Source organism: Xenopus laevis, chromosome 2S (genome assembly GCF_017654675.1).
Source record: "Xenopus laevis strain J_2021 chromosome 2S, Xenopus_laevis_v10.1, whole genome shotgun sequence".
Lineage (NCBI taxonomy): Eukaryota > Metazoa > Chordata > Amphibia > Anura > Pipidae > Xenopus > Xenopus laevis.
Window position 1 is genome coordinate 127,257,371 of NC_054374.1, and position 20,359 is coordinate 127,277,729.

Below are 20,359 nucleotides of genomic sequence, written 5' to 3' on the forward strand. Positions count from 1 at the left end.
TACAATAATTGTTACGTCTATGAATAAAAATGACACTAATGTAAGTATGTATGTATGTGTGTGTGTATATATATATATATATATATATATAATACACAAAAGCCATGAATATCTTGTAAATTATATCCTTATAAACGGTGACTTCTGATGTCATTAGTTATAAACGGTGAGTAGTGATGTCATTTCTGTCACATGACTCACTGAAACTTGTGTATTATTCTGTAATAAATAAAGTACCCCCAGTTGCAAAATATGAGGATATTATAAGTTACCGAGGAGTTCCATGACCTGTATAAAAACACTCAGCCTTCTGCCTCGTGTTTTTATATGGTCATGAAACTCCTCTGTAACTTAGAATATCCCTATATTTTACAAGAGGGGGTACTTTATTCACTATATGATAAAGCAAGAGAATGAGGAAACCTGCAATACTTTAGTCGGTGTATTAAAGGTGCAAACATAAAATAAGATTTGTATACATACACTACAGTCAGATAACCCCAATTAGTGAATGGGGTAAAATTGCGGTGAAATGCAGCAAACTGTGTAGCCAGGGTTAATCATGACATTGTTAAAAGTTTCCAGTAGTAAAACAATGTGCACATTATATATTTTTCTAAACAAACATCATAAACAGCACATCAAAGTTAAGCTGTTCTATAAAAATATTCAGTATTGTAGCATAATCTGACTGTACAGTGTTGGCCTTTACATTACAGACATTGTTGCCTACACACACACACACTCACTCTACAGATGATCATACACTGGAAAGCACATCCAATCAGAAACCATTAATCTCACAAGTCCTCCAGGCACCAACTCACAGAGAAATTAGTGCAAAACACGCCATTATTTTATGAAAATACTTTAAAATGGACTTGTGGGTCAGGAAAATGCAGGAAAGTGGGATTCAAAGAAAAATCGAATACAAAGTTAGGAATGTATAATAACTGGGGTTTGAGCACAGACTTTTTTCCTTTATAAAAGTCTTATGGCAGAAATCTAGTAACTGGAATTAGTGCAAGAAAAAAAGAAAAGGTGAATACACTGCACTTCTTGCAGTACCATATAAGGGAATATATATAAATATATATATTTTCTCTACCATAAAGTAATAAATAGGTGCAAATGGAAGTAACATTTGAAGAGCAAATTAGGTGCAAAGCATTAGGTGATTTCTTGATCTAATGCCATTCACTACATATCCCTGTAGGTGAATCTAGTTTTTCCCACAGGAAGTCCTTGTTAAATTATTATATCATTTAGGCTCCCCTATTTTCTTAGGGCTAGTCCACACGAGGAGATTCGGGGAGATTTTGTCACCTGGCGACTAATCGCCTCGTCTTTTGAGCGACTATCTCCCCGAACGGCCTCAGCGTTTTTCCCCATAGGCTACAATGAAAAGTCGAATGCGCTAATGCACACGCGGCGATGCGTTTTCAATAGTCGCCCAAAGTTGCCTCAGTGATGCGTTTTCAATAGTCGCCCAAAGTTGCCTCAGTGAGGCAACTTCGGGTGACTACAGAAAACGCATCACCGCGTATGCATTAGCACAGGCGACTTTTCATTGTAGCCTATGGGGAAAAATGCTGAGGCAGTTCGGGGAGATAGTCGCTCAAAAGACGAGGCGATTAGTCACCAGGCGACAAAATCTCCCCGAATGGGGGAGATGGGACATAAGCACTGCAATCCTTTACAAGTACAACCCTTACACAATAGTTAAGTACCAATTTTTCAGAGCACAAGTTTAATGTTTATCCTTCTCAGTAAAGGCAGCATTCTTTCTATTTCATCCCATAGGGGTTGTCTTGGAGAAATATGGCACATTGTGTTGGCAGATACCTAGGGCTAAGTCTTAAGGAGACTGTGCCCATGCAGTATAATGCTCTCTTGATCTACTGCCTGAGTACAATATAACTTCTGTGTACAAATTTATGGACTGTACAAAAAATATTATATATTTAACCTTAGCTTGTGTGTTTTGAGTGTTTAAATGAAAGGATAATGGCTGCTAACAGGTTGCAAACCCCAATCCTGGAAACAGTGTACACAACTGGCAACAATTCATTAAGTATTACTTTTACCCAGAAATTATATATAAAGGACTTTCCAAACTAAAGAAATCACATAAGGGCCATATTAGAAATTCTGGTGATTTAAAGCAACACTTTTACACTTAAACATGGGGGTCATTTATAAAAATCAGATGATTGTTTTCACTGTTCAACCTGCGGCTCAAACTGTCCAGCTGCAAATTTGCCCAGTGTTTATAAATGAGCCCACAGCCTAAAGTAATTGTAAGCAGGACTGATCTCATACAGCTCTCTACATAATTGCATTTATGGTGCTAGAATGTGGCATATGGCTTGCCATTGCTGATTTTTCATAGAGAGGATCAGAAGTAAATTCATTTTAAATGTTGGTTTTCCTTCTGTGTACTGACGATGTAGCAGTTCACATAATTAGTAGGGTATTTCCCACCTATGCAATAGCAAAGAGGAAGAGATCGGGGATGCACTTGCATCAGGGCTGGACTGAGAATTAAAATAGGCAATGGCATTACAGATACACAGAGGCCCAAACAGCCCCCACCAGCCCACTAAATAGTGACTTTTCATGGCACCTTATAGCAGCCCCTCTGGCATTTGCCAGAACCCACAGATTGCCAGTCCAGGCCTGCCTTGCATTCAGGACATAACTGAGCCATAGAGTAGTCAGTAAGTTTCACATGCACTCCCTAATGACAGGATAATGTACATCAACACTGCCTGCCTCTCATGAATACAACAATTAGGAATGAAGACCCTTGAACTCAGTTGTGAACCAGAAAGACCTGCATGAAATAAGTTTCAAAGTTATGAAAAACCCAGAGGTTTACACTTTGCACACTGTCCCTTGCATGATAAAGGAACCCATGCAAACTCTATGCACACAGGCCCCCGTACTTCCTTTGTATTATTGTTGGTTCTAACAAATTGATATATTTAGATGTTGCAACCAATAAATAAGGTTTGCAAAGAATCAGTGTATCATTCTGCCAGGGTAGGGTGCTAATTCAATTATGTTTTCCACACTTATTTCTATGGATGTATCAGGTTTCATCTACCAGATCATTTATTATCATAGGACTTCAGTGCCTTGTATCTCTCATACTGGGATACTATTTGTGATTTTTATTTCAGGTAGGGTAGAAGTAATATTCTGCTTCATAAGAATTCAACAACAATATAATTGGCAGCACAAAGTATTTACAGCCCATTTGCACTGTAAAGGAGATCTGTGTCCTTTAATATCAGAAACTAACCATTTTCATTTGGTAGCAGGCAAGTAGTATACTGCTTTCTTTTATTCAACAGAGTTGCCAACTCCAAGGCACTTCATTCCTATACTTTTATCTGTAGATATCACTATATCTGGCATTTTGTTTCATCCTCACCTCCTCATGCCCATGGATACATTTGTATCTTGTGTGCACAGGTCTCACATAACTGGTCCACTGCTCGTCTCTAATAACCTGGTATACAGCCATCCTTTTTACTGCAAGGAGCTCTAGACTTTGGGTTACTCCTCTGTGTGTTTGCAGTGGGTGCGTGTCTGATTTTAAAGGGGGCTTTTATAAGTTAAAAAATCAAATACATTTTACATTTTAAATTTCGTTCTTGCAACGTAAACACTTTTCGTGCTTAGATTCTTTGAGGAAAAACAAGAAAATAATGTGATATTTACTTTACAGCCTGAATGACACAGCATTAAGCCAAATGTACAAAAATACATCCCTTTCAATATATATATATATATGTGTGTGTGTGTATATAAATATACTGTATGCGTGTGTGTTTAACTTATAAACACAAACATATATATATATATATATATATGTATATAAATATATATATATATATATATATATATATATATATATACACACACACACACTTATATGTGTCACTTATTTATATATACACATATCCTTGTAACTTAGTTTTCTCTTTGGCACCAGAGATGGAATTGCACTCCCCGAGAATCTATTTTTGCTAGGCCCTTTAAAGGCCTCTGGATCACTAAGACCATCAATGCCTGAGACAACAACATGAAACTGACAAGGCCTGTAACCACTGTAACCACTGTGCTTGCTGGTCTCATGTGGAGGATCTGGCAGGAAGCAAGAGAGGTTCATCACTGATCTTTCTAATATTTGAGGCTCAACTCTTTGGAGTTAATTTCTTTCCTCTAAGTGCCAGTTGTCTTAAGCACTGCTGGAGATGACATTTTGTCTTGTGTTATCCATTTATCTTGCCATGGCCATGCAACTCATTGTCAAACAATATTTTTTGCAGTTAAATCTTTCTTCGACAACTCTTAAATAATTCCAAAACTTGCCTTAAGTAACATAGTGTTATCCTCAAAAAGTGTTAGTGTCTTATTAACCATTTTATGGTTATGTAACACTAATAGTGAACCACAGCTACAAGTAAGGGATTAAGGCATTAGATCCTTCTTGCAGTCCAAGGAAGTCAAAGGCCAAGTAGTACCTAATGCTGTTTACACAGCGTCTGAAAGGCCTAGATCCCTGTTATCAAAATGATGATGAACTTCTGATTTGCAGGTCAGATGTAATTTGGCAAATGAGAAGAGAACACCAGTTTCACAGTGAAAAAAAGACTTCATGCGTCACTAAGTAAGGACGCAGAAAACTGCTTGACCTCCTGCTTCTGCTCAAAGAATTCCTTTGAATCGGGAGCTGTCGAGAGAGAAAAGATAAAAAGGCAGAGACTGCTGATGTCTCTTTTCACAATATGGTTCCACCTGCAATTATACCATAATCCAGCAGGGATCTCAAAGCCTCTGTCGTATGATTTCAAAGTGGGAGTAGATAAGTTCGATGAAATAGCCCAGAATTCAATGGGCTGTAACTCTCCGGAGTCACAAACTGCTCCTTTCAGCAGGTCGTTCTCATTCCAGAACAGTGAAGCAAGTAGGAGCTATTTGGGTAAGGGACGGCAAGAGAATGGGAGGTATTTACTGACTTGCTGAATTTTTGTTTCCCTTTGAAGGCCCTGCAGGTGCTGCTGGGACCTTGAAGAGATTTTTTTTCACCCGCACCTGGAGACAGGTTAGTCAGTGAACAAGAGAAAAAATACAGCGCATGAAGACGTACAAGGCAATGCCCTCATATTCCTTGCTGAGGCCTGCACTTCAGTCTCTTTGGTCAGTTCTTAGAGAAGCTTCTTGTTTAAAACACGTACCATGTATATTTTAAAACTCTCTCTTGCTTTGTTTAACCCAAGGCAATTAAAAAGACATAAAAAGAAAAATAGAATAATAAAATGTCTTGTTCACAATAAATAACTTGCAAGTACCGCCAGTGAGCATTATTATTATTGTAAGTGCCAGGGTGAAAGCTGCTTCTCTGTGCTTTCATAATACAGTTGAGTCTGTCTCCTGGACAGGATAGAGCTCTGTGTCAGGACAGCACTGTCAGTGATCACAGCACCAAACAAACACGCCACTGCCAAGCTCTATGTCTCAGGTGCGGGACTTTGGCACCGCCCAGGCCCCATCGCACCCAACTGCTGCTGGGGATGTAGGTAGCTTCCTTATTGTTCTGGTTACTCTGCATTTGGGAAAGGAGGAGGCTTCTTGTTCTTTCTGCCCCTAAAAGTAGAGCTTCCTGCTAACTGCTGACTGGTCCATCATTGAGGAAGTAGGTGGTCATTTCTCCTTTCCCTTTGACCTTTATTACCCCACGGCAGTCCATTTGGTAACCTTTGGCTGCCAGGACCTGGTATAAATCAGTTGTAACCTATTAACAGAGAAAAATAAATCATTAGTCTTACTTAGTATTATTTTAATCTTTTTAACTTGCTGTATGTACATATACTTGCCAATATCAGAAATACATTTGAGGAAATCCTGATGCCCACCTGTATGCAGTCTGGTAACCCAGTGCTGTCCATGCGACTAGCTACATTCACAGTGTTCCCCCAAATGTCATACTGAGGTTTTCGTGCTCCAATAACTCCAGCAACTACAGGCCCGATATTCAACCCTGCAAAATACACAATATGGTGTTTGGGGAAAAATATGGTATCTCTTTGTTTCCGTATCTAGATCAACAGCAGCCTATTCACAAGGCACATCTTCTACTTGTTCACAAAAATGGCACAATTTAATTCCCAGTGTGACAGTATTACACTAAAATGTTTCAGGGAAGAACACTATTTTCCTAGAATGGAGGTAGGAGATTTGTTTGCAACAAACTCTTTTTTTGTGGATGGATCTGTTTTTTTTTTTTATTAATCCAATCACTGTGGTTCTATGTAATTTATTCAGGCAGTTGATGGTATTATCCTCAGGGGGTTAAAATGCTATGGAATGATCAGGTTTTTCTTGGATGAGTGGTGACATGTTTTCACTATTACTCAACAAGTCATGATGCTTTAGACCTGACACTACTAGATACTATATTTTATGACCTGGATTAATGAAAACCTTCATTGTCAGTCACTATGTAGCTTACCGTACCCAAACGTACCTATTTTCATCTGAAAGTTATTGAAGGAGTGTTCGTTTATGTACTTCATCTGCTCCCTGAGCTTCATGGCATAGTCTGCAAGGGCAGTAATGTGAGTCTTTCCTTCTTTATCATATGTGGTGTCATTAAGACCCGATGCTGCCATGTAAGTGCTACCGATAGTCTTAATCTTTTCTAGCTGCTTGAATTTTTCTTCGCTGATAATCTGTCATAAAAGAAAAAAAATACCTTACAGGGACAGAATAACAAGGAATGGAGCTGAATATACAAAAGTGGAGCACTTTCTGTGGCAAGTAGTAAGTGAAAATGAAGACTACTGGATTGGAACACAGAGAGATTAATGCACCCGTTAGATAATTCATATATCTATCTATAGATCTAGATATGATATATACTGTAGTATTTATTCTTATACTCTTATAGTGCTACTCATTTTATCAAGTACAGGGTATAGTGATTCGGTGCCCTGGAGGTAACCATTTCCACATGCCAATTGGTGATGGGGACGAGAACAGTTATTCTGCTGATTCCATCCCCCCAATGACAATGCCATATGTCTGTGTGTGGGTGTTATTGGAAATTTCAATAGGGCAATAGGGAGAGCAACTCACAGGAACAAACCAGATCTTGAAATCGGCCTTCATTTTTTATAGGTTTGTTTTCATTATTTTGCCTTCCTCTTTTGCCTCTTTCCAGTTTTTTAAAGGATGGGGGGGGGGTGTCACTGATCAATTACCTCTGTCTGCATCATACTAAAAGTTAATTTATGGTTAACTGTCCCTTTACATGTGTTTTTTGTTTGACTGGTTGGACTTTTAATAAAACATGGAGGCTTTTTAAATTGTTCCTGACATCATTGTATAAACAAATATTTTGGCGACTGAGTTGTTTAGTAATAAAAGTTATTTTGGCTAGATGGAAAGAGCATGAACAGCAAATAATGCATATTGGAAAATAACAAGGCCATCTTCATATCACCTCATCAAAGTCAGCAATGATCTCGTTCAGCAGACGCAGACACTCAACCCCCTCGTTGTTGGCTTCTAGCTCCACATAAAACTCAGAAAAGTTACAGATGGAGGCAAACATGACCGCCACACATTCACAGGACTGGTAATACAATTCGTCATTCCTGTGTTCTCGGGCCAGAAAGTGAGCGGCCACATCTTTTGGGAGGATGTTGTGAAGGAGACGCCTGTTATAGGCTTGCAGTTGTTCCATTTCTTCCTTCTCTCCTGTGGCCTGGAATTGAAAAGAAGTAGAAGGACATACTAGAGCATCTTCCCTCGGTCAGAGTATTGCATGTGAAGAAAAACAAACTGCTTTTGGACACTATTACAGTAAGGAATATGAACATGTTCTTTCTTATATGCAGCAGGCAGCTGGATTATGTACACGGCTGCTAATAAATCAAACTGTAATAATTATACCTAAATTTGTTAACAAAATTCCCTGCCCTAATGTGGTATGTAATCTTCCGAGTGCTGAAAGTCTACAGCCGGCTGATGCACAGACCATTCCACAGTACCTGCAGTTTCCACAAGAAGTCAAGTCTTGCCGTGGACTCCACTTGCTGGGCGTGGAGATACAGCGCCAGAACAAACACAGTCAAGATGACAGGAGTCACGTATTTCAGAGCTATTTTACTGCTGGGAGAGCTGCAAACAAAACCAACATAAAATAGGTTTACAATGATAACTTTATCATGCTCAGCTGACTAGAGCCAATATGTTATATTCTGTAGCAACTGTTACGGGTTTGTTTTATTGAATATATTCAGCCTTTAGCCCTGCTACTCCCAAATCCATTTATAGCTGGAGGCAGTAAATAGTGTAAATGTCATTTTTAACACAAATAGGTACTATTTAACATCAGACTCTTTCACATGTATATTGGTTGTATTTCAAAACAGATTTACATACACAGACAATATGCCCCTTGAAGGTTCATTTGGTCTGGGCTATTGAAATTTTTGTGGTTTAGGTTATGAGGTGGTGTTAACCCTTCAGTATGGAATCATCCCATTTTTGTACCAGTAGGTAATTTACACCCATTACAATAATAACCTCACATGCACTGTGCCTGGTGTCCACAAACAAAACAGTAAATGGGTTCTTCCTTGTACAGTCACTATTTATATCCTCCAAAAAGTTCTATGCCATTCTGCAGGGACTTCTGCTGGATATCTAACACATGTTTTGCAACCAGCTGCAGACTCACTCAGCTCCTTAGTATGAGAAATTGCCAGTAGCACGGATTATGCTTTTAGAAAAGGAATGGGACAGTCCAGATTTATAAGGATCAGACATCCTTTATTGGAGATGACTTACCATTCTTCAATGTCCCCAGTTCCATTAATGGGTCTGTGGAAAAAATAAACAATATAAGTTGTCTTTGCACAGTTTATGCTTAACTCTGTGATTAAAAATAAAAGCCATATTAACATCATGCACACCTGAAAATGATGATAACAAATATAACAACCCAATACTTGTAAGACCGAAGCCTTAATATTTGCATCTCTACACTAGTCAGAGACAAAGTAAAACTATTTGACCAGGTTTTCAGCCAGATATTGGTCGGGTAGGCCCATTGGAAGGAAGCGCTAAGCTGCCAAATTGGTCTGAAATGCTTGATTTTGCAGCTTGAAATTGTGTGTGTGGATATTTTAACTGTAAAACACAGAGAGATGGGTCTATCAGTCACCTGTCCAGTAATCACAGTCATTTGGGTCAGACTGTCCAGTATAGTTGCTATGTCATCAGGGCTGTACCAGAAGGCATGAGCGTCCACAGATAGGGGCAAGGGGGGCACTTGCCGCCCCCTGGACTTGCACTTTATAATAAATGATATTATCCTGCCATATTTCTCAATTATAACCTTACTCAGGTGCAATACCTTGCAAAGCCATCCCTGCCATGAAGAAAGGTAAAAACCTTGCCTCAGGCAGAAGTGAGTGACCAGTTACAAGGGGCAGCAAAAAGCTGTATCTCATAACCTTAAGAGCAGAATTTCTATTTTTAAATGGGAAATTTGGCTTCACTAGTGTAGAGATCGCAACAGTGCTCCCTGCACTAGAAATGCATTCCCCCATTGACCCACTCCAATGCTAAATTTCTAAAAGCAAATTGGGAAAGGGGGTGGCATAGGGTCTGCTGCCTTCAGAATCGGCGTGATACCTTGTGGCAAAAAAATGCCTCTAATAACTCTAAGAACTTCTGTTTATGTATTTTGTCATGTATTTTGGATACCTTAATTAAGTCTACAAAGAAAAATGTAAAAATGAAAAAAATAAATACTGATCTGATTTGCCATTAATAAGGATTGATGCAGCTTAGTTACCATCAAGTTCATGTGTTTCATTTACAGAGAAAAAAGAAATTATTTAAAAGGAACATTTGCTGCAAACTGACTTAAAATATTGATGATCGTCACATATTTTGAAGCTTTCTCAAAAACAGGTTGCCCAATAACAGATGCCATACCTGTATTGCATGCATCTTATATCTACAATACTTGAAGTGTTCATATGTAAACCCCCCTGCCTGCATCCGACTTCCGGGTTCCTTTTATAGACCCGCCCCACCCCACCGAAGATGTCACAAAAGGGGCAGGGTGAGCAGGCGTGTGGCTATTAAGCCATAAGTCGGACGCTGGTATTTCAAGACGGCGGGCGGGGAGAGCAGGAGAAGAGCTCAACCCAGAGGAGTGCGAGGTCGGCCCGAACCCGCAGGTATTGGTCCAGCCCACATATCAATACAGCCCATGTATTCTAAATCTGTGCTGCCTCCGGGAGCTGTCAGGCTGAATGGAAGCTACAAGAGTTCCTGGTCTTCTACTGGGGGGGACAAGCCTTCTACTATTTTGCCTATGGCAGCAATTTGCTGAAAGAGCAGTTTCTTCTTTCCAACCCATCCGCTTCCTTACACTGCATTACCGAACTCAAGGTACTGTCTGCCGCATACTCTCCAATGGCAGGGCTGATTTTAGTATCCCATTAAAGGGGCTATTCACATTTGAGTTACCTTTTATTATGCAGGGTGTGACATTTGGAGACAATTTGCAAATGTTTTTTTTTATTATTATTTGTGTTTTTTTTTAGTTATTTAGCTTTTTATTCTACAGCTCTTAGGGCTCTAACACACAGGCTTTTCCCTCTGCATTTCATTTGTGTTTAAACTCAGCTTTGTGCACAAATAAACCCATATGTATATTGATTCCATTTTGTGCTGCCTGGTTGTACTCATGAGCGTTCGGAGTTGTGTTTTACTCCATTTGCGTTTCAGCACATTTGTTTAAATGCAGCATGTTGCATTCTCTTGCCCTTGACGCTATGGAACAGAGGGTTGTGTTTGGGGTGGAAAACAATGCACTTAGTTGCATAAAAAAGCATTAAAATGAAATTTCATTTATTCATGTTCAGCATGTGTTTAAAAAACAAGCAGAAAAAAACTAATTTGTGTAAGAACCCTTAGTTTGCCGTTTCAGCAATCGGGTTGCTAGGATCTGAATTACCCTAGCAACCATGCATTGATTTAAATAAGAGACTGGAATATGAGGAGGAGGACCTAAATAGAAAGATTAAGTAATAAGTAGCAATGGCAATACATTTTGTAGCTTTACAGAGCATTTGTTTCTTAGATAGGGTCAAAAGAATCAAAAGAAAAAGGCAAATCATTAAAAAAAACTATAAAAATAAATAATGAATACCAATTGAAAAGTTGTTTAGAATTGGCCATTCGATAGCATATTAAAAGTTAACTTATAGTGAACCACCCTTTAAGGATATATATATATTCAGGTATATTAAAGGGAGTGTATTTCTATGCTCTCTCTCTGGCTGCTGCTATGGTAACAGCTCCATATTGCTACCAATCAAGTTTTCCATACACACTACCCTGACTATCTGCCCATGTTAGTGCCAGTAGTAGTATTTGAAGAAAGGGGCTGTGACCAATGATATTTCATGCCTCTTAGGTATTTTCTCAAGTAGCTGGAGCAAAGGCCAAAGTGGTTTGAAACTTTGCTGCTGTTCAGGTCACAATCCAGACATGAAACGTAAATGTCTCTGGATTAAGCTGCATTTTTATAACTAGTTTTAAACTGTGTGCCCAGAACTGTCATCAGGGGGGTTAAAGATTGCACGACTAATAGAGGCCCCGGCATTTCCACAACCCTGAAAAACATTATTTCATTCTGTTCAATATAAGTTCAAGGGACCCAAATGTTTCATTTATAAGTACAGTACCTCCTATTTTAAAATATAGGAATATAAGAAGTCAGTAAGGAGTTCTATGAGCATATAAAAACATAAGCCCACTGGCTGGGTTATACAGAGAACAAGGCTGCAGGCTGAATGTTTTATAAAGGTATCAGATCGCTGACATTTGGCTGCCAGGGTCAGTGAGGGTAAAGGCAGTACATATGTAAGTGGCCTAGATATTAATGGAGCCCTGAAAACAAATATTTAGTAGGGAAATGTATGTGACAAAGGACCCTAGATTTTACATGTGTATTAAACCCCAGTCGAAAAACAAGTTTATGATCTGTATCATGCATACAGACTGAGCAACAGTTATACACAATAACATCTAAAGCAAATATTCTATGCTTCCAGGACTCACAGTGCATTAACTGTCACGAGCAGATCATAGTTGTCAAAGAGAACAACCTCAGGTCCCTCAACGATGATAATGTACAGAATCTGAATGAAGAGCATAAGCGCCAGCTTCCCAATGCTGCTGATCTGCAAGAAGACGGAACAGGCCAGCAGGCTCAGCAGTATGCTGTAGTTGAAATACTGTCAATAAATAAAGAAAGGATATATAAAGTTACAATACATCACCTTTTGTGGCATACTCAATGCACCATTTACCCTAAAGCGAAAAAAATACTGTCTTTGTAATTATGAAGGTGCAGTTATACACGGAAAAATCCTTCTCAGCATAAACAGGCATTTAAAGTTATTATATCAAATCATTAAAATAAACATATATAGCATAAAGATTAAAGCAACTGCCTTTTCTTCCTTTCTTTGGTCTCTGCTATTTTTATCAATGCTTTAAGCTGTAATGATAAGTGCTAAACAGCAGATGGAGCTTCTCTTCCACTAAAGTGTTTTTACGGCTATTTCCAGCTATAACATCAGTACAACTATAACTGTCCAATGTTGCACTCAGTTTAAGAGCTAAACAGGCAGATAGTACTAGTTAATATGGCACTGAACACCAATTAATGGATTTTTTATTCCAAAATACCTTGAATTTAGGACAGGAGTGCCCATACTTTACTAATGTAAGTTCTACTTTAAGGGGCCCATTCACTAAGTTCGAGTGAAGGAATAGAGGAAAAATAGTTTGATTTTCGAATGTTTTTTTTGGCTACTTCGACCATCGAATTGGCTACTTCGACCTTTTCGACTACGTTCGATTCGAAATAAAAATCGCTCGACTATTCGACCATTCGATAGTCGAAGTACTGTCTCTTTAAGAAAAAACTTCGACCCCCTAGTTCGCCACCTAAAAGCTACCGAAGTCAATGTTAGCCTATGGGGAAGGTCCCCATAGGCTTTCCAAGTTTTTTCTGATCGAAGGATAATCCTTCGATCGATGGATTAAAATCCTTCGAATCGTTCGATTCGAAGGATTTAATCGTTCGATCGAACGATTATTCCTTCGATCAAACGAATTGCGCAAAATCCTTCGATATTCGCAGTCGAAGGATTTTAATTTGCCAGTCGAATATCGAGGGTTAATTAACCCCTGATATTCGACCCTTAATACATCTGCCCCTTAGTGATGTCCCATTATGATCTACATCCATAAAAGCAGTTAGCATTTTGTTCCATGGAAAATATTACTTAAATATTATATTTATTCATGAAAGAACTTACATTGCTATGTCTAACAAACAACTATTTCTTAGGTGACAGCATAAAAATATCTAAATAAAAAGCATGAAACAGGAGGGTGATTTAGAAAAGCTGTTTGTTGACAGTGTCTTGAGATCTACTGATCACCAGCTTAAGGTCTACTTGTATATCCCGATCTACCTTTTGGGCACCCCTGATTTAGGACATACCTCAGGGAAGCTGCACAAGGGTTTGTCAGAGTCACATGGAGGAGAATCCATACTTAGGCTGTAGTTGAGCATTCTGAGGTGACAGACATTGACAAATTTGTAACTAATATTCAATTCTTGACCTGCGCAGTCAGTGAGGCTCCTGTGATTACAGGCAAACTGGAAATAAATGAATAAGACAGCAATTAGGAAAGATTTTTAGGGTATTAATCTAAAGCAAATCTAAGTAGTATGATTGGCAGGTGTGATTAGATAAGTGCATCTTCAAAAGGAGATATGCTGCCTTTAACTATGCACACAGGGAGGACTCCAGCCGGGGACAAAATCCGCACCATGTGTACATAGGGTTGCCACCCGGCTGGTATTTTACCGGCCTAGTCGGTAAAATACATGCCAAGGCCGGTATTACAAATCTACCGGCAATGTAGCTGCCGGTAAATTTGTAATACGATTAAAAAGAGCCCTCGGCCTGCCCCTAATCCCCTTGAATTTAGCTTTTCTTTTGGTTCCTTTTAGCGTCCGTGGCGTGGCCCAGCCCCCTGTGACATCACAGCCTGCCCATTTTGATGTCCCAGCCCGCCCCTTTGTGTCCCCGCCCCCCACCAGCCGGTAAAGAATTTTAAAAAAGGTGGCAACCCTATGTGTACACTTACAGGAAGATACCATTGAAGTCATTGGCATGAGGCATGGGCAAATCAGAGAGATGATTTTATACCACCATTGCAAAAACACCAGTAGAGAAAGTGCCATGTCTTATATAAGTGAAAAGCAAAGAGAACAGACCTTCATCTTATCTAAGAGCAGATACAATAACTATAATTATATATTTATTCAATAGTCATGGATTCACACTACACAGTATAACATCTTATGGCCAGGAAGACATTTGATGTTTAAAGGGAATGTCAACACAAAAAAATATTTTTTGTCTAATTAAAGAAAACACAATTCTAAGTAACTTTGTATTAAAAATTCACTGCAATTTGGTCATGGTTTTTAAGTTATCTGTATTTGCACTGCTATTGAAAGCAGTGTTTTTCTGTCCCTTTCTATTCTCTGCCCTGATGGCTCAGGCTGTTGAGACAACAAGTAGCTGATTACAGATCTGTCTTTGCTGGGGAACTTAAGCTGGCCATAGACCAAACCATCCGATCGTACGAATCTCGGATTCGTACGATTTTCGGACCGTGTGTGGAGAGTCCCGACATTTTTCGTCCGGCGGAGATCGGTCGTTTGGTCGATCGGACAGGTTAGAAAATTTCTGTCGGCTGCCGATAATATCTCTGCGTGTATTGCCGATCATACGATTTTCAGTGGGAGACTGTCACCAGCTTTATCAGACATAACTATCGTACGATTGCTGTCAGAGGTAGAACATCGGCTGATCTGTTCTTTTACTACTTTATTTGATCTGAATGGTTAGTGGCAGGTCGGGAGATGGAAAAGTCTGATCGTACGTTGATTCGTACGATTGGATCTTTGCGTTTGTGGCCAGCTTAAGACTTTTGCAACATTGTTTAAAAAGTAACAGTAGCAGTAAAAGTACTGGTTTCAGTAGCAATTGTTTTTACAAATAACTTTAAAAACACTGAAAATTTGTAACGAATGTATATCGGAAAGTTCTTTAGAATTGTGTTTTCTTTTATTAGGCAAATTTTTAATTTGGGGTTTTTGGGGGGCTATTTTCGGGTTTCCTTTAAATAATATGAACACATGTAGTGCAACACATTCTTTCCAGACAAAAAACGTCTGTTGCTAATTATTACCATGTTAACAAAGGCCGATATGAACACCAACAGGATGGTTAAGATCCCAATAAAGGTGCTATTGGTTCTTGATTGCACAATCTTCCGAGAAACTCCCTGCAGCGCTGCTGGAAAGAGCTGCAAAAGAAACCAAAGGTGATGTCTCCAGAACAGTGACCCAAAAGTCTTCAACTAGGACTGTAAGAGGTACTCACCTTTATACACGAGTATATGGCACAGACAAAGAGTATACTGGCCAAAATGATAAAGACGCTGGTGTAGACCCCAAGCATGAGGAACGAACTGCAGGAGATAGCCACAGTTACTCACTGCTCAAGTTTTTCTTAAAGGAACAGTTCAGAGTAAAAATAAAAACTGGGTAAATAGATAGGCTGTGCAAAATAAAAAAATGTTTCCAACATACTTAGTTAGCCAAAATTGATAAAGGCTGGATGAGCAGATGTCTAACAGAAGAGAACAAAACACGATTCCTGCTTTTCAGCTCACTTACTCTTAGTTAGTCAGTGACTTGAAGGGGGGCCACATGGTACATATCTGTTCAGTGAGTTTGTAATTGATTCTCATCATTCAGCTCAGATTCAAAAGCAACAGTTATGACCCATGTGCCCCCCCCTCGAGTCACTGATTGGTAACCAATCAGTGGTAACCAAGAGAGCTGCAAAGCAGGAAGTAGTGTTCTGCTATCATGTGAGACATCCAGTTACTCCAGCCTTTATACATTACATTTTTGGCTCACTAAAAATATTTAATTTTTTTTTATTTTGCACAGCATATCTATTTTACCCAGTTTTTATTTTTATACTGAACAATTCCTTTAAATTTGGAGCACACAGGGCAATTTTGAGAGTTAAACCCAACACAAGTGGCCAAAATACTCGCCTCAGGCGGCAATGCCGGAGAGGCATCCTTGGACGGCAAAAAGCCGCTCCTGGTACCTTTAAGAGCCAAATTTCCGTTTTTTAAACCGGAAATTCGTCTTTACTATTGCGAGATAGTACAATTGCGTTCTCCTCATTAGTGTTCCTGCCTCCCCACCCGACACGTAAGCCGGCGATGGGGGGCAGCATTGCAGGAGCCGCCTCAGGCAGCGCTTTCATTAGAATTGGCGCTGGTGCTAGTCACCTGAATATAAGCAAAATATAGCCTGAAAACACTATATAGTGTCAGGCAAGAACCTTGTGAGGGTCACAAGACAAATGTAGCTCAATTACATGCATTCTGGCATCAAGAGTCTTGGCTACTAAACCTCTCAAAATCACCCCATGTGCTACTCATAAACTACTCATAAACAAGAGCAGAGGCACCAATTAACTTACTGAGGAAAGATCACTATCTGGATAAAACAAATAAAGCAGAAAACAAGCAGGGTGCAGGTCACATAGCCACCAAACCGGTCATCCACCTTCTTGGAGTACTGCAAAAGAAACATGGAGAAAACAATAATAAGAGCTGAAGGAAAGTCATGCCACTAAATATGGTCATTGCCACAAACTACAAAGCACCTTCCATCCTAGCTCCGCAACATTCCACTGGCCTTCAACTGGGAGACAGTGACCAGTGTTATTTACTACTAAGCACAGAGAGGATTTGTGCAGAGTCTTTTGTAATTACCCTGTGAGCCAACATTATATATCTAAAGAAGAAAAAAAATCTGGTCAATTACAATCGGAAAAATAGATTTTTTATTTTACTTTAGAATTCATCTGACCATTTAAGTGACAGGTGAGGTTAGGTATCAACATGTTTCTACTTTCTTCACAGTGCATTAAAAATCAGCTCTTTTTATTTGCTAGGTGGTTACATGAAGAGCTTGTGAAGATTTGTGAGGCTGTGTATTGACAGCTCTATACTGTTGCTCCTTTATCTGGGGAATAATTACAATTTCACAAATGAATGGTGTCTTCTGTACCTTCTGCAATCAACTGCTGATGGCACACATAGTGATCTACTCCACAAAGCTGTTAATAACAGGGAAACAAACAATATGGGAGGATACCTAGTGGTCAATTCATTTCACCTATCCTCTCTGCTTTCAAATTATACTTTGTCATAGTTCCTGGCAAACGTCCAAACTAGTGGTAAACTGATTAACGTTGAGCTGGCCATTCACCGAGAGAATGGTGGGCCAAAGTTAATCATGTAGATCCCCCTGAGCAAATCGATCTCAAATGATCAGAGTGAATGATCTTACAAATTTATGAATGAGGCCACAAGGTTGTAGGCCAAGTGCTTTTTTTTTTTACAGGTCATGGTACTATTATTACCATATCTTGAAACAAAAGTTCATTATTTATTAGAGTTTCAGTAAGACAAATGACATCAATAAGCAGTGATAACCAATGACATCAATAACCAACCTGCTCTTGTTTATTATAATTATATTAGGGAGTTTGTGTGTGTGTGTTTTTGGGGTGGTAGATAATGATACACACATCCTTCTTTCCCAAATTTAAAATGCCCTTTTACAGTCCTTGTGGAATTATGTTACATTGGTTTATTCAGTGTGATCACAGCAAACAAAAATCCAATTTAAGTTTATTCTACCTTTTTCTCCAAGTCTGGCGTCTGGAAGGTGAGGAGGAATTTCTTGACATGGTCTTTTCGAAGTTGATCGATACTACGAGCATCTATTGCTCTAGCTAAAAATTCATCAACTTCATCCTCGGGGTTTAGTGCTTCCTGCGTGTTTCTGCTATAAAACAAGGAATTCAGGACTAAATGGGCAGCAAGACAGTAAAAATAATCAATCTGGAAGGCAGAGTACAAGCTAAGCTGGATGAATCTGCAGCGAGGGGTAAGTATGGAGCATGGGGCATCTCCCCGGGGGGGGGTAGTTAGCCTGGGGGGAGGAGGGAGGGGGGTCCACCTGGGGTGGGGGGTACGGGTTTTTTTCAGGACAGGTTGATTTCTCCTTTAAAGAACAAATCAGGCGATGTTCTGCCCGTAACAGTAAACTTATATAAGTTATGTCAAAATTTTTTGGGAAAAACGTCGGAACAACCCACACACGGTCCGAAAATTGTACGAACCTTCATTTTGTACCACTTTATCTTTGCGTCTATGGCTAGCTTTACTCAGGATACACATTAAAAAATTCTGTACAATCCTTTTTAATCTAAAAACACCTTTTTTTTTTAAAGGACTTTCTGCCTCAAGTCATAAATATGTATTAGCTTAACTGAACAGAGTAGGGTGCAGGGCTGTTTGTTTAGACAACAGATAAAAGATGCCTGCAGGCAGAATAACTCCCAAAACACAGGCAAACCCAACACAATGCAAACCAGAATTTCTGTTTCAAAGAAAATAACAGGTGTGTTTATTTAAATCAGTAATGCTATTTTTGTGTTGCATAACATACTACCATGTTTACTGATATTAACAGTAGACTGTGTCTTTACCTGTATTAAGGAGCTGGATTCTATTTCTAGATTTTTTTTAAACCTAATTTTTATGATCAAAATAGCTATGTAGCCTAAGCCAGATGCAGATAACCATAAGCCTCGCCTTATTGTCTAATGTTCTGGTGATTTGGTAATGTACAGATATGGGATCTATTATCCAGAAACCAGTTATCCAAAAAGCAGTCTCCCATAGATTCCATTTTTTTTCTTTTTTTTCCACTCCACTGTTTCCTTTTTCTCTGTAATAATTAAACAGTACCTTTATTCTTGATCCCAACTAAGATTTATAGAACAATCCTATTGGGTTTAATTACTGTTTAAATAAATTTTTAGTAGGCTGAAGGTAGGGTACCCAAATTACTGAAATTGTTATCCAGAAAATCCAAGGCCCTGAGCATTCCGGATAAAAGGTCCCATACCTGTACTAGTTTTTCCTACTTATTTATGTATTATTTGTTTGATCATACATTTCCTTTAAGACATCCATTCCCCATAACATAGGTATTGGACATTGGATAAATTCTTCACATATATGTTTAATTTAATATAAATTGACATTTATAATGATCTACTGGGTCTACAGGGTTCCCGTTTCCAGGTATGATGTAGGAAATAGGGATATTCAGACATTGTGAAAATGTACTACAATCATGTATACAAGTATATATGTGTTGAAGAATAAACAGAAGATAAAATAACATTTTTAATTAATGTTCATACTTGTCTTTGCTTGATTCATCAATCCCCTAAAAAGAGAAAAAAATGAAATATATTGAGAAAAATTAACAATACTGAATAATAAATATTATGTTAGGTGTTTGAGTACAAAGATTCCTCTTTGTCACCATGTGAACTGACCCAACCGTTCTGCAAGAGGCCATTTCTCAGAATGAAACACATGGCAGCCTCTGTTCTAAAGATATCTATTGTATATCAAAAGGTACAAAACAAACTGTTCAAGATGTCTCGAAAAGGCACGTTCCATTAGCAGCATAAACATGAATTATTTCATACACAAAGTTATTCTTTTGACCCTAGTACTTAAAATACTCATTATCTTTTTGATCCTAACCATTTTTGGCCAACATCATCTCTTAGTATTTAAACAAATAAATATGATTCATGACAGCACAATGGAAGAGAAATAGGTCAGTTAAAGCAATAGTGACACTACTGGCAACATTGGATTCCTGGTATAAAATTAGGCTTAGGCTGTGTAGTCATTTCTTTTGACTGAGGACAGGGAGCCATGCTCAGATTTATGAACACATCTGTGTTCATACAGGAAACTCTCCTGGCTGTCAGAGCAGGACCCTGTCTAGAGGCACTCCACAAGAGCAAAGCTGCACTTATTCAGCCCAACTCGCTGGAGCAGGGGTACCCAAAAGGTAGACAGGGATCTACCAGTAGACCTTTAGCTGGTGATCAGTAGATCTCAAGACACTGTCAACAGCTTGACTAAATTACCCTCCTGTTTCATGCTTTTCATTCAGATATTTATTATGTTAAGATAGTATAATGAATAGTTGTTTGTTAAATAAACCAATGTACATTTTCTCATAAATCAATATTTA

At 38.8% G+C, this 20,359-nt stretch overlaps 1 protein-coding gene and 1 long non-coding RNA gene across 5 annotated transcripts in view; one reads left to right on the forward strand and one right to left on the reverse strand.

Annotated features, from left to right (window-relative positions):
• Positions 1-2,448: 2,448 nt before the first annotated feature.
• Positions 2,449-20,359, reverse strand: part of adcy6.S (adenylate cyclase 6 S homeolog) — a 111,570-nt gene continuing 93,659 nt past the window's right edge. For all 4 annotated transcript variants that reach the window (XM_018249986.2, XM_018249985.2, XM_018249987.2 and 1 more), the window contains exons 11-23: positions 19,506-19,531; positions 17,929-18,076; positions 16,701-16,798; positions 15,579-15,666; positions 15,385-15,501; positions 13,619-13,777; positions 12,163-12,338; positions 8,869-8,901; positions 8,067-8,196; positions 7,517-7,780; positions 6,539-6,743; positions 5,928-6,052; positions 2,449-5,806 (exon numbers count right to left, since the gene is read on the reverse strand). In XM_018249986.2, coding sequence (XP_018105475.1) covers positions 5,678-5,806; positions 5,928-6,052; positions 6,539-6,743; positions 7,517-7,780; positions 8,067-8,196; positions 8,869-8,901; positions 12,163-12,338; positions 13,619-13,777; positions 15,385-15,501; positions 15,579-15,666; positions 16,701-16,798; positions 17,929-18,076; positions 19,506-19,531 — 1,698 coding nt within the window. In that variant the 3' untranslated portion in view covers positions 2,449-5,677. The remainder of the gene's footprint in view (positions 5,807-5,927; positions 6,053-6,538; positions 6,744-7,516; positions 7,781-8,066; positions 8,197-8,868; positions 8,902-12,162; positions 12,339-13,618; positions 13,778-15,384; positions 15,502-15,578; positions 15,667-16,700; positions 16,799-17,928; positions 18,077-19,505; positions 19,532-20,359) is intronic.
• Positions 9,863-12,549, forward strand: LOC121400674. Its single transcript, XR_005965896.1, has 2 exons — positions 9,863-10,485; positions 12,156-12,549. It is a non-coding gene; the product is annotated as an uncharacterized LOC121400674 (long non-coding RNA).